The sequence below is a fragment of the Sus scrofa genome, chromosome 1, assembly GCF_000003025.6.
Source record: "Sus scrofa isolate TJ Tabasco breed Duroc chromosome 1, Sscrofa11.1, whole genome shotgun sequence".
NCBI classification, from domain to species: domain Eukaryota; kingdom Metazoa; phylum Chordata; class Mammalia; order Artiodactyla; family Suidae; genus Sus; species Sus scrofa.
Genome location: NC_010443.5, coordinates 250,488,192 through 250,501,631, shown reverse-complemented (window position 1 = coordinate 250,501,631; position 13,440 = coordinate 250,488,192). Strand labels below are relative to the sequence as shown.

General features: G+C 48.6%; 1 protein-coding gene across 6 annotated transcripts in view; it reads left to right on the top strand.

Moving 5' to 3' along the window:
* PTPN3 (protein tyrosine phosphatase, non-receptor type 3) overlaps positions 1 to 13,440 on the top strand; it is a 165,018-nt gene that overhangs the window by 81,517 nt on the left and 70,061 nt on the right. For 5 of the 6 annotated variants that reach the window (XM_021067334.1, XM_021067339.1, XM_021067348.1 and 2 more), the window contains exons 2-6: positions 442 to 596; positions 6,142 to 6,249; positions 6,326 to 6,368; positions 8,104 to 8,182; positions 13,245 to 13,289. In XM_021067334.1, coding sequence (XP_020922993.1) covers positions 442 to 596; positions 6,142 to 6,249; positions 6,326 to 6,368; positions 8,104 to 8,182; positions 13,245 to 13,289 — 430 coding nt within the window. Of the gene's footprint in view, positions 1 to 441; positions 597 to 6,141; positions 6,250 to 6,325; positions 6,369 to 8,103; positions 8,183 to 13,244; positions 13,290 to 13,440 lie in introns of those variants that run through there. The other variant, XM_021067368.1, reaches the window with a different exon arrangement.

Here is a 13,440-nt window from a genome sequence, read left to right as displayed (position 1 = left end):
CCCACTGTGGCTCAGTGGGAACAAACCTGACTAGTATCCACGAGGGCTCAGGTTCGATCCCTGGCCTCACTCACTGGGTTAAGGCTCCAGCATTGCCGTGAGCTGTGGTGTAGGTTGTAGACCAGCTCAGGTCTAGCATTGCTGTGGCTGTAGTGTAGGTCATAGACCGACTCATTTCTAGTGTTGCTGTGGCTGTAGTGTAGGCTGGCAGCTACAGCTCTGATTCAACTCCTAGCCTGGGAACCTCCATATGCTGCAGGTGCGGCCCTAAAAAAAAAAAAGACAAAAAAAAACCCTCAAATGGAAACATGGTCTGTTATCTGGCTCTCATTTATCTGCTCTCTTAGGCAGTTTTGTGAGGATCAAGGCAGTAAGGGATGTGCACTCATGTGGAACCCGTCATTTGCATATCAGAGCTAACAGATGTCTCTTCTGTTGCAGGTTATTCAGCGATAGTTATGACCTCCCGGTTACGTGCGTTGGGTGGAAGAATTAATAACATACGTACCTCAGAATTACCCAAAGAAAAAACTCGATCAGAAGTTGTCTGCAGCATCCGCTTTCTAGATGGCTTGGTACAGACCTTTAAAGTTAATGTAAGTTCTCCACATTTAATTTCTTTCTGAATTTATCTCCCTAAGAAATGTTTTTCAGAGTTCCTTTTATGATTCAGCAGGTTAAGATCCCGACATAGTATCCATGAGGATGCAGGTTGGATCCCTGGCCTTGCTCGGTGGGTTAAGGATCTGGCATTGCCGCAAGCTGTGTAGGTCATAGATGCAGCTTGGATCTGGTGTTGCTGTGGCCGGCAGCTGCAGCTCCAATTCAGCCCCCAGCCTGGGAACCTCCATAAGCTGCAGGGGCAACTGTAAAAAGAAAAGAAAGAAAAATGTTTTTCATCTCTTGGTTTATAAAATGAAGAGAAACAATTTTTTAAAAAAAGCTTGACATCTCAGATCTTATATGTTGAGATTGAACTGGAAATACCCTTAAAAACTTGGCCCACATTCTTGCCTCTACCTGGTGTGTCTTTCCCCCTCTTCTTTGTGACACGAACTGTATGATTCTTAGATGCCACTGCTTTTATGACGTCTTTGACTTCCTGAACTAATTCTCCAGTAATGGGGTCCTGTATGTGTTTACTAGAGCCCCTGTCACATTGCGTTAACAGTAGTTACTCTTATCAGGTTACATGTCACTCTTTCAACTGCGACCTCCTGGAGAACGGGCATAGTGTCCTTCCCCCTGGGCCTGGCACATAGCAGGTGCTCATTAAATGTGCAGATAGATGTGGGAGTTCCCGTCATGGCGCAGTGGTTAACAAACCCAACTAGGATCCATGAGGATGAGGGTTCAATCCCCGGCCTTGCTCAGTGGGTTAAGGATCCCGAGTTGCCATGAGCTGTGGTGTAGGGTCACAGATCCCTAATTGCTGTGGCTCTGGCGTAGGCTGGCCAGCTGCTTCAGCTCCGATTGGACCCCTACCCTGGAGCCCTCCATATGCCACAGCCGTGGCCCTAAAAAGACAAAAGACAAATAAAATAAAAATCTTTTTAGAAAATGTGCAGATGGCAAATGGTGAGTCCTATGTGGAGGACAGTGAGATGGTTAGCTTCCCAGAGGGCCTGGCTTTTCCCACCTCCAATCTGTGGCAGAGGCAAGGCTAAAAACTCGGTCTCCAGTCCGACCTCAGCGGTAAGATGCTTAAATAGTAGCTGTCCCTGCTGCCTCACCCCACCCCACTCACCCAGCATTCATGACCTTTGTCCTATTCTTTCAGCCTCTGGCCAGTCCTGGGGGTCACCTCCAACCCCAGACTGGCAGCCAGCCTCTGCCCCAGCCTGGAAAGGCCAGCGTGCAAGAGAAGGTGTCAGAAGAGAGGGTAGGGAGAGCAACTGGGGGATGAGAGAAGGCCACCGGCATTTAAAGGGTAACAAAAGCTGGCCCCTGCTGGGGTCTTCCCTGACCCACGAGTTTGCCTCCCGCTGATTCCAGGTGGCTGCTGTGGACCTGGATGGCTGAGCAGGCAAGAGATGAGGGCATTTGCACGATGTCACTGCACGGTGGGTGCTCTGTAAGATTCCTGAAGTGTCTTCCAGTTGCTGTAAACTCACAGCTTAGTTCCAGCCTGGCTCCCTCGTTAAGATGCATATCATCTGAAGTTCCCATCGTGGCTCAGTGGAAACAAATCCAACTAGGATCCATGAGGACTCAGGTTCAATCCCTGGCCTCACTCAGTGGGTCAAGGATCTGGCATTGCAGTGAGCTATGGTGTATGGTTGCAGATACCTGTGGCTGTGGTGTAGGCCGGTGACTACAGCTCCAATTAGACCCCAGCCTGGGAACTTCCAAACGCCGTGGGTGTGGCCCTCAAAAGCAAAGCAGTAACAAAAAGATGTACATTATCTGTCTCTTCCTCAGCCATATATCTTCTTCCTGACACGAACGTGAATGTCCATTTAGCAAATGTTTACTAAGTACCTACGACGTGCCAGCCTTTGTTCTGGGTACAAAGAACACAGCGATGCACAAAACAGAGCAACACCCCTGCCTCTTTAAAGCTTACCTCCTAGAGGGAGGAAAGGGGTGCAGGGTGTCCAGGGGGCATCATGTACTTAGAAGGAAAATCGGGATGCAGAGGATGGAGCGTTCAGGACAGGATGGGGTGGGTTTGTCATGTGTCATTTTATAGAAGCAATTAGGGAGGACATCATTCATACAGTGACATTTCAGGGGTGACCTGAAGGAGGGAAGGGGAGGGAACCATGTGGTTTCTCTGGAGGAAGTGCCTTCCAGGCAGAGGAAACAGCGGAGCACAGGCCCTGAGGCAGCATCCCCTTCGTGTGGTTGTGGAACAGGCAGGAAGCCAGTGCCTCTAAAGCCGAATGAGGGAGGGGGAGGGTAGCAAGAGATGAGGTCGGAGAGATGGCAGGCGACTTTTTTTTGTTTTTTTTGTTTGTTTGTTTTGTTTTTTTCCTAACAGCTATTTCAAAAGTTGCTTAATATCGTAAAACATTTGCTCGGACACGTGAGCTAGCAAAGACACATGCGTCCATGTGCCTTTTGACAAGACTGTCCCCTATCCCACATCAGGGTGGCCCTGAGGCCAGAGGAATGCACACAGCAGATGGTACAGATAAGGGAGAACCCCGACAAGAATATAACGTTGTGCTTGGTTGTTTTCCTACGTCACAACCAAACCAACCATTTCGGTGCAAACAGCTCATTTTCCCCTCCTTTTTCGTTTAAGCCTGAAGGGAAACGAAAACTTTTTCGGTAATAAAATAGGTGGGTTGTTTTTGCTTATTACTTCTGTAGCTTTTTTCCATTTGGGGGGACAGGGGTTGTACAGAGCCTCATAGGTCATTCCCAGGGCACCGGCTCAGTTCTGAACAGGGCAGAGAGCTTTGGTGGGTTTGGGCAGAGACCTGATGTGATCCGATGCAAGTGTCACTGTGGATGCTCGGTCGCTATTAGACTGGGGAGGAGGGTGGGCGAGGCAACAAGGGCTAAGAGACTGCTAGTCTGCGGGAGAGACGAGGATCACTGAACAGGGTGGTAACGTGGCCAAGAGCAAACCAAGTCTATAAAGACTTTGAAGGTGGCACCAGTGGGATTTGGGATGTGAATGATGACGGCTCATGGTGACTCCCCAGGTCTTTGGCCAGAGGAGCAGGCAAGATGGAGATGCAGTTTATGGAAATGGGAGAGGCTGAGAGAGGAGCAGGCTTGTGGGCAGGGAGAACCGGTCCTGGTTTGGACACCTTGAGTTTGAGATGCCTGTTGCTCATCCACGTGGAAATGGCACTAGGTGTACAAACGAGGAGCGTAAGGAAAGGGTCTCGGCTGGGGTTCCCCGTGGGCGCTGCCAGGCAGAGATGATGTTTCGGGATCACCTGAGAAGTGAAGAGACAGAAGATGCAGACGAGGTTCGGTGTTTGAGGGCTGGGAGGTAGGGAACAAGCAGCATTGTTCTGGGGGCTGAGAGGAGACCAGGAGGGAGTCCCAGGTGAGAGTGGGCTTTGAGGAGGAGGAATGATGAGCCCAGTAAACTGGTGAGGCAGGCACCCCCCCCCAAGAAAGCCTCAGTGCAGAGCCTGGCGCTCAGTGGGCATCCTCAGTAATGAATGTCATTGTCACTACGCTTCTGCCTGCCCTGCTGCTCCCCGAGCTTCCAGCAGCCTGGTCAAGGCTGACTTGCACTGAACTCAAATTCGAGGGCCTAGTTGCAGCAGCAAATCTCCTTGCTTTATTTCTGTTCCTGGGGATAGTTCGCACCGTCTCGTTCAGATTCTTCAGCCCAGACCATCTCATGTCCAGGAGCGGGCCTTCTCTGGGAAGCTGGCCCGGGCCTTGGCTATTTTTAAGCTCAGCCCCCAAAGCAAGCCCATCTTGATGACCTCCTGTAGGGCAGGAGCCCAGCTGTGAAGCCTGTTCTTATTAAAATTGCCCTTTATTATACTGTTCTTCAATCCCCTTGGAGAACTGGGTGAGTGGTGTGGATACAGTGATGGGTGAACTGGGCAGTCCGGAGTCGGGAGATGCCCTGTGGCGGGGACGGACGTGCAGGCTCTGGCCACAAGCGTACCTGAGTCAGGCAGGCAGAGCATTGGTCAGACCATCCACTGGCTGATGACACAGGACACAGAGCCTCCAGGACTGTCATCTGCTTGTCAGCACAGGGGGCGGTGGTGACAGCAATGGAACATTGCTGCGAAGAAGATCGGAGATCATATATAAAAAGTGTGCCGAATGGTGACTGGCTCCTTATAGATGCCCAATAGCTTATAGTTACTCATAACATATACTGTGAAACATGATACAAAACCGTACAGATAACAATTTCAGCAGGGGAGCAGATAGCTCTTTGCATCAAGAATAAATTGTCATTTGCGGGGAGGCTGCCTCATGATTTGGAGTACGAGGCCCGGGTCAGCCTTTCCACCCTGTCCTGATTTCCCCTGGGATGGGAGCTGACCTGGGAAGCGAGGGGAAGTGGGTCCCAGGGCCCTGGGGCAGGAAGGGGCTGTGTTCAGGACAGAGGCGTGTCTCGTGTTCCCACACTGTAGGCCAGATAAGGTGAGACTGCCCGAGAAGTGACTGCAGAAACGGCTGACAGTTATCTCATCCTCTTCCTCCTGGTCACAGTGACCTGTTTTCAGGTACATTATCTGCTCTCGGGCACTCATCAAAGCCACCTTTGCTGGGTCTCTACATGGTCTGTCTCTGACTCACACTGCCCTGAAGTTAAAATGGTTTGGTTCAAAGGATTCCCCAGAAGCCTGCCTGTTGCATTTGAATTCGGATCCCCCACCCTGTGCCTTTGTGCTTTCTTAGCTCCGGCGCCTGGAGAGAAGACGTGGCTCTCAGCCCCGTCACCTCCCTGACCCAGGTCAGGGGCTGCTGCCCTTTGTCTGGGCTGAGTTGCCCGTTTGTGCCGTGTCCGTGCGTTCGCCAAGCACTCGAGTGTTTCACAGCCCTTGACACACCGTGTTACAGTCGCTGCTTCCCTGGCTGTCCCCACGCCCAGCACCATGCCTGCTCTGTAAACACCAAGCCCTGTTCTGGACCTGACATGTGGTTGAATGTCCTCACCGGCTTCTCACTTTAGGTGACGGGGCCTGGGGATGTAGATAATCCTCCTGAGGTCCCCTGCCAAGTCCCTTTGAGGGCATTTTGAATGGCATCATTCGAGGGTTCTCAGCCATCGTCCTTCATGCTGTTAGTAGAGTTTTCTTCCCTGTGCAACACAAACCGATGTGGGATTAGCATTTTGCTGTGGCTAATCCGTGGGTAGGTCCTGGAGACTTTCCTGTCTTTGGGGTATCCGAGTTTTCCAATTGAGACAGTATGACTTGGGAATCTCAGCCACGGGGAAGGAAGAAATCTTAGAAAATTAAATTAATCTCAGTGTCTTAAACCATATTTACGTAGTTTACCTTAGCCCTACTTTCCATATGCACCATGTGGTTTCTTAACTTGAAATTTATTAAGGCATTTCTTACCATGAGGTACGTGTGTGCCTAAAATCTCCCTGCACATTTTAACACCTTCTTGCTCCCGATAAATGACTTTTATGCACCAGTTCTTAATTTGCTTTAAACGTCTACCCACTCAGGTTTTTTTTTTTTTTCTCCCTAGAAACAAGATACTGGTCAGGTTCTCCTGGACATGGCGTACAACTATTTGGGCGTGACCGAAAAGGAATACTTTGGCTTGCAGCACGGCGATGACTCCCTGGACTCTCCCGTGAGTACCCACTCCTGAAGACGTGCTGGGCTCCTGCAAGGTTTGGTTTTATATCTTATGTTTTCTTACCCCACAGAGATGGCTTGAAGCAAGCAAACCCATCAGGAAGCAGCTCAAAGGTGGGTCTGACCTTCTCATTTCAGTTGAACCCTTGGTGTTAGTGTAGCTCGGCCTTTTTCTCTCCTCCACTTCTCAGCGTACCTGCAGCAGCTGGTTCCTGGATTCCAGGTGGTCCAGGAGACGTGAGTAAGCTGGCTTCTCCCTGTCTGACTTCCAAGTTAGCAGAGATGCTTCCAGATCAGCGCCCAAGGGTCCTCACCAGCTGTGGGCAAGGAAGGGAGAGGTGAAAGAAAGCAGCCAGGAGCACAGGAACCTGCGCTTCTTTTTATGGGAATGAATTCACAGACGAGTGAGCGCACACAGGCTGGACAGTTGCTGTCATTCATTCGCTCACCCACTCTTTCAGCAAACATGTCCCAGGCTCGGACTCTGGCAGGGCACCTGGCTGAGCTCTGGGAATCAGTTTCAGATCAGATCTGCACCCTGCCCTCAAGGAGCTCCCCACCATGTGGGGGCATGTAGACAGCAGATGAGGCCATTCTGGGGTAGTCCTGAGCCCAGACTAGGATGCTCTGGGTGCACCGAGGAGATCAGGAAAGGCAAGGAGGCCTGCCTGAGACATGGAAATGACAAGTTACAGAGCAGGGGAGGGAAGCCAGAAGGATATCCCAAGGCGGGGGGAGGATGAAACTATCTCCTGATGGATGGGTAGTCAGCCTGCTCCCTGAGTTACAGAGCTGCCCACTCGTACCCGGGTACCTGTGCAGAGGTACATTCATGGGTGCATACACCCCAGTAGAATCTTTGATACAAGGCAGAGATAAAGACACAAGGTACTATTGAGAATAGAGAGTAGAGCCCAGAAAGAGCTAACGTAGAGGAGGCAATCACTGAGGAGAGCAGGGTGGAAAAGGCTCGAGTTTCCGAGAGCAAGAAAGTGCTGGAAAGGGCCAGTGAAGATTCCCTGAGTAAGAGAGAGGAGTGAAATTGACATGAAGAAGAGCATGGGATCTTAGCAACACAATCTGATCCTCCCCATTTGCCATATCCAGCAAAAGAAATGGGCTAATTTTATCTTTATAAGCGAATGGACTCTTGGTATCGTTGCATAAAGCCATTATTGTGTGTATTAGCCATGTAATATTTGCTACTGTATTAATCATTTTTAGAATTCATTTTGCATGAAAAGCATGAAATGTCTTTCAGTATAAAAATGGTTTTGAAATGTGGCAATGCAGAATCAAAAGGCCCTGTGCTGTGCTTCTGGTATTGTCACCACCTGTGTGACCTAAAGCATGTCATTTAACACGTCTCCAACGCTGTTGGCGTACTGGTTCAACTGTGCAGCTGACAGGAGCCTGGCCTGCTCCTAGTCATGGCAGTGTTTAAGAAGGTACATGCAAACATTTGGAAAGTGTGAAGTCATTCTGTATGTGAGAGATTATTTCTTTGTGAGTTTTGTGTAATCTGCTGAAGTAAGGATTTTTTAAGTTCCTCGTACAGATAATGGAGTGCCTTGTTGGAACACGTCCCAAAGTTAAACATGTAATAGGAAGTAGATCATACCTCATTCTGTGCTGAGGTTGCAAAAAAATATCATACTTCTTGTGGACTTGGTGATTTCTGAACAGTTAACTAACTTCTGCACTCCTGTTTTGAAATTAGTCGTTTTATTGATGGAAAAAGCCGTGGTCTAGTGAAAAAAACGCGTCATTTATGAAAGAGTAGCCACTTACGTACATTGACTTTTCTTTAAAGGGAAAAAATGTAATTTGTTTTTGAAAAATGTTGTAGGAGGTTTCCCCTGTACCCTGCATTTTCGAGTAAGATTTTTTATACCTGACCCCAACACACTGCAGCAAGAACAAACCAGGTAATCACATTTTTTTTTTTAAGTTTTCTATTTAGTCGGTAAAAATGAGTAACCACTAACAATGTACTCTTTATCACTGTGGCCAAACACTTCATGTGGGTATAACCGCACCAAGAGTTACGATCCCTGTAAAAAGTGGGGGTACACGTATTGACATTTTCATCGGCGTGTTTGTTTTCAGTCTCTGGGCTCCTTCTCTCCCCTCCTGACTGGGTGCTGTTCCCCGCACACTGCCACCCACCACCTCCCCTCCCCTCCCCTCCCCTCCCCTCCACCAGCCTCTCCTGTGTATTGAGCCCCTGTGTTCAGAGTGTGCAGTGATTTCCTGCTCCTGCAGGTGGGGAGTTTGTAAGACAGTCATCTGATGGGCAAATAGCACAGGGTCCCTGAAGGGCTGGAATTAAGCTCGTTAGGAGATCAAGGGGCCTCTGAACCAAGAACTCTCTCTCAGATCCCCAGTTGATAGGAGCTGCAAAGGAGAGCAGCCTGGGCCAGCTTCTCGCCCCGTGAATCAGCGGTGCAGGCAGTCTGTGAACCAGATAAGGGAGAGAGGGCTGCAAGACTTGTTTACCCCTCTGGGCTTGGCTTGGGTCCTGGCTCTGGTGTTTCACTGGCACGTGGGTTTTCTGGGTGGGGACCCGTGTTTGGAATGGAGGGGCGGGCACAGGGAAGTTGTTGCTGTTTGAACACGGATTCAGCAAACTCTCTTCCAGGCCTCTGCTTCCCCTCGCCCAGGCAACGTGTCCAGCCCTTTTATTATTGAAACGTTTATTTTTCCTCGCTCAGGAGGGAAACTCTTCCACCAGACGAAAAAAAAAAAAAAAAAAAAAAGCAGTGAATGTTAGGATTAGTGAATCCCATCCTGTGTTCACTGTGGCCATTGAGGCCATCACCAAGGAGGTGACATTAACTTGGACAGAGCGTGCTGTTTTGTATTTTTTTTCCTTTTTTTTTTGTCTTGTCTTGAGCCGCTCCTTCGGCATATGGAGGTCCCCAGGCTAGGGGTCTAATCGGAGCTGTAGCCCCCGGCCTACGCCACAGCCACAGCAACATGGGATCCAAGCCGTGTCTGCAACCTACACAGCTCATGGCAACGCCAGATCCTTTACCCACTGAGCAAGACCAGGGATTGAACCCTCACCCTCATGGTTCCTAGTTGGATTCGTTAACCACTGAGCCACGATGGGAACTCCTTTTTTAAAAAATGGTAATCACATGATGGCATTTTAACTTGAAATCTGTAAAGGCCAAATATTAGTCTGTTACTGTTTTGTCTTCTTTGTACACCTTTTCTCTCTGCGATAGAAGACATTGGAGGTTTGACTTGTGTTTACCATTAAGTTAAATTTTAAGCCCATGTAAGATGTTCCACGTGACCCGTTGGGTAACCACGGGAAGTACACTTGGTGCTTTGAGTTGTCCCCGTAGCAGCTTGTTATGCTGGTGGACTAAGGGGTGGCGTAGGCACGCTCAGCCCTGCAGGTCAGCTCATAAGCCAGCAGAAGCAAAGTGGTGGCGAGAGCTGAGAGAATATGTTTGAAATGACCCTGCTAGGATTTCCCCAGGCTGTTATTACTAAATATCAGGTTCTGTTCAAAGGATGCTCAAAAAATGTTATGACGGATTTAACCAGGGGGCCTTTTTTAAATCACAACCCCACAGTACATGTGTATTTTTGCTTTATAATGCATCACACAGATATACATATATAGATACAAATATATATATAAATTGCTGAAGCATATGTTTCAGAAAACAATAGTAGGTATAAAGCACTCTTTTTTGGGGCTTTTTTTTTTTTTTTTTTTTTTTGGGCCATATCTGCGGCATATGGAAGTTCCCAGGCTAGGGGTCCAATCGGAGCTGTAGCTCCTGGTCTACGCCACAGCCATAGCCAGGCCAGATCCGAGCTGTGTCTTCGACCTACACCACAGCTCACGGCAACACCGGGTCCTTAACCCACTGAATGAGGCCAGAGATGGAACCTGCGTCCTCATGGATGCTAGTCAGATTGGTTTCCGCTGAGCCACAACGGGTATTCCCACGCTTAAGTTTTCTCTTTCTTTCTTTCAAAATGCCAGTTGTGGCTCATTACATTGATTTTACTACCAGGGTTCCCACCCCAGGTGTGAGCTGCACTGTCTGAACCAGTGCTTATCACCCATCGCCCCATCTCCTCCCTGAGATACTAGAGCCGCAGGGGTGTGGCTGCCCAGGGTGCTTAAGGGAGGGGACTGCTGGCACCAACCCAATCCAGGAGCCCCTCTCCAGGGCCCTTTGTGGTTGCTGGACTCCACTTTCATACCCACAGGAAAGAATCTTCCTGCTGAGCCTCCCTGTCATTTGAGGGACCTCTGAGGAAAGGTAGGGAGTTCAGGATAGAGAGAAGACTCAGAGAAATGAAAGCTGCCTTCAGATCTTCAAAGGGCTGTCATAGGAAAAAGGAATTAGATGTGCTTGGTGGTAGAATTACAGCCAGTGGGTGGAGGCAGATTTTTGGCTCAAGACAAATAATAGACTAAATTTTCTTCTTACCTATATGTCCCAGATAAAATTCAGTTTGTTTGTGCCCCTCCTAAAAGACGGGACTGACATCCAACCCCCACCACCATGTCTCCCATTTAAGATGGGTGATATCCCCAGTGTAGAGTCAAGTATAGCTGTCACCTCCCAGGATGTGGGTACCAGGTTTCAGACTTCTCTTAATGCAGCAGGAACCATGCCAACACCCACTCCTGTGGCTGCTACACAGCTGGGGAACAGCCAGGACTGCCGGATCTTCTTAGGCTGGGCCAGGGTTCCACCATTAATTCAAAAGATACTGTTTTGTTTCGTTTTTACTTAAATGAAGCATTTTACCTCTACTCCTGGCGCATAGCATTTTTATTTTTTATTGAGGTAGAGTTGATGTACAGTATTACACATCGTATCTTTTTTAAGCCCCATCTCTGTAGCCTATCCAAAAGTAAGTTCCCCTTTAGAAAAATTTAGCTCTCAGGGGTCGGAGAAGGAGTATAGAGGTGGTGTTTGTTGCTTCCTGTTTACAAAGGATCTAGGCAGGGAGGCATTCACTTTTTTTTTTTTTTTTTCCTGGGATTGAGGTCTTGGATGAGGTACACTGCGGGAAGGATCTTTACTTTTCTGAAGTCAGGCACACCGAGCATCTCTCTAAATGACTTCCTTTGTTCTCACTGCTAACTGCCTCCCTGATTGTGAGCCTCCAGAATGGCTGTTTCTGATAAATTTAGACCATTCTAAACAGATGTCCTGCACGGGCACTCTCAGAAGCAGGCTCCTTCAGGATTCCTAGGGGGTCTCCTAAATTGGGACATCATTCCACTATTCTGATCTCTTTGTGGCTGAGGTCCTGGAGGGTGACTCAGAAACGCTGCTAAGTATATGACAAGAAAGCATTTGATGGGTGGGGGTCTCTCCAGGTTCACGTCCTCCTTTCCAGCCCAAGGGAGACCTACTGATTGGCTGGGCTCACCCCTGAGAGTCCAGATTCACCACTGGATTATCTCTAATTCTCTCCCTTCTCTTCTTTCTCTCAGTAGCATTATGGGAGGAGAGAACACTTAATTCCAGTTGAATGTCAGCTTGGATAAACATAGACACAGACTAGAAAGGACTGATTGCGTTCTCCTAGGTGGAAAAGATGAGATTCCTGTATGGAATAAGCGTGGATCAGCAAAATCAGTGTGTCCCACTGTCTCTCAGTGCTTTCGTGTTCACCGTGTGAAGAGTTGTTGGCAACAATATAGTCAGAGTACTATCAGATCCTAAGCTTTGTAGTCATTAGACCCATAAGAAATTTGTGGCATAGTCAGATTTTTTTTCATGGCATGAGTGCCCGGGTTAAAATAAGACATAGCGTTCCCCACGTAACCTATCTGAACATCTGTGTTCTCATCAGTAAAAAGTGGAGGTCGAGGTACCCACCTCACGGGTATTATGAGGTTGAAATGAGGCGATCAGTTATCAAGTACCACACACAGCCCAGAGCTGTGCACATAGGAGGTTGTGACACCATCTGAAGCAGCCCCATCTCAGACCACCAGCCCCTTGACTTTAACCTTAGAAATTAGAAGGAATATTGAGACCAATTTGTTTAAATTGCCGCAATTACCCCTCTCCTGCCCCCAAGTTGTCCCTCTTCTGTTCCATCTGTATTATGTTTCAAGAGGTTTCCCTTTTGTCATCTTGGCCAGATGCTGGAATGTCTATCCCATGTGAATCCAGGCTTTAAAAAAAAAAGAGTGGGAGCCCGAGGCCAAGTGTCACATGTATGCCGCTTCCCTAAAATATAACCCTCTCCGGGACCCTTCCCAGCCTGCATAATAGCACTGTTGATACCTTCTGATCCCTGCTCCCTGGATGCAGGGTCCTGTGACTTATCAAGAACTTACCAAGTTCTTCCTAGAAATCAAGTCCCAGCTTTTGAGGTGACATTGCTGAGAGCTCATAGACAAGGGCAGAATTCAGCCTGGAGGCCTGGAAGCCTGTAGTCGACTGAAGTGTATGCTTTTGCTTGGGCACGCACGGTTCCTGGGACACAGGGGAAAGCCCAGCTGGGTGTTTGCACCCCAGCCAAGGAGGCGTCTTCATCAGCCCTCCTCCTCTCAGTAACTTCACACAGAGGGAACGTGGGTGTCCAAATGCCGTGTTCAGAACAGCAGCCTGTTGGTGTGCGGGGGCTGCCTATGGGTCCTGATGTTCTCGTTACCCCGTGTTTGATTGGGAAGGTCCAGGGTGGGGGGCGCTCCCCGGTAGTGGCACCAGCCAGCCGGCCGTTAGTGGGCTGAACCTCCCCTGTCCATCCCTGCTCAGTTGTCCTGGAAGCACCTCCCGCCACCTGCCCGTTAAGACTTAGGCGGCCGCAGGAGCCTTTGTTACTGAAGGGGGGCAGCTTTGTAATGTGCAAAACAGCGCCTGAGACTTGAGGCAAAAATAGATTTTTATGTGTTTTGTTTTTCAAATGTGCGGGTCTTGACTCATCAATTTTTTTTTTTTTTTTGCTTATTTTGAGTATTATGAATTAATGAAAACAATTATTCCATAGGCATCTGTATTTCTTACAACTGAAGATGGATATTTGTGAAGGAAGGTAATGAGAATTTTGCATTCTTCTTTTCCTGTCAGTTGCCCCAGACTACGCAAATTCCTCGATTTAATCGAATGAGCATGCATTTCTGGTAACAGTATTAAATGTAAACAAAGAATGGATGTTGAAAGCAGCTTCCTGTGCAACATTATGC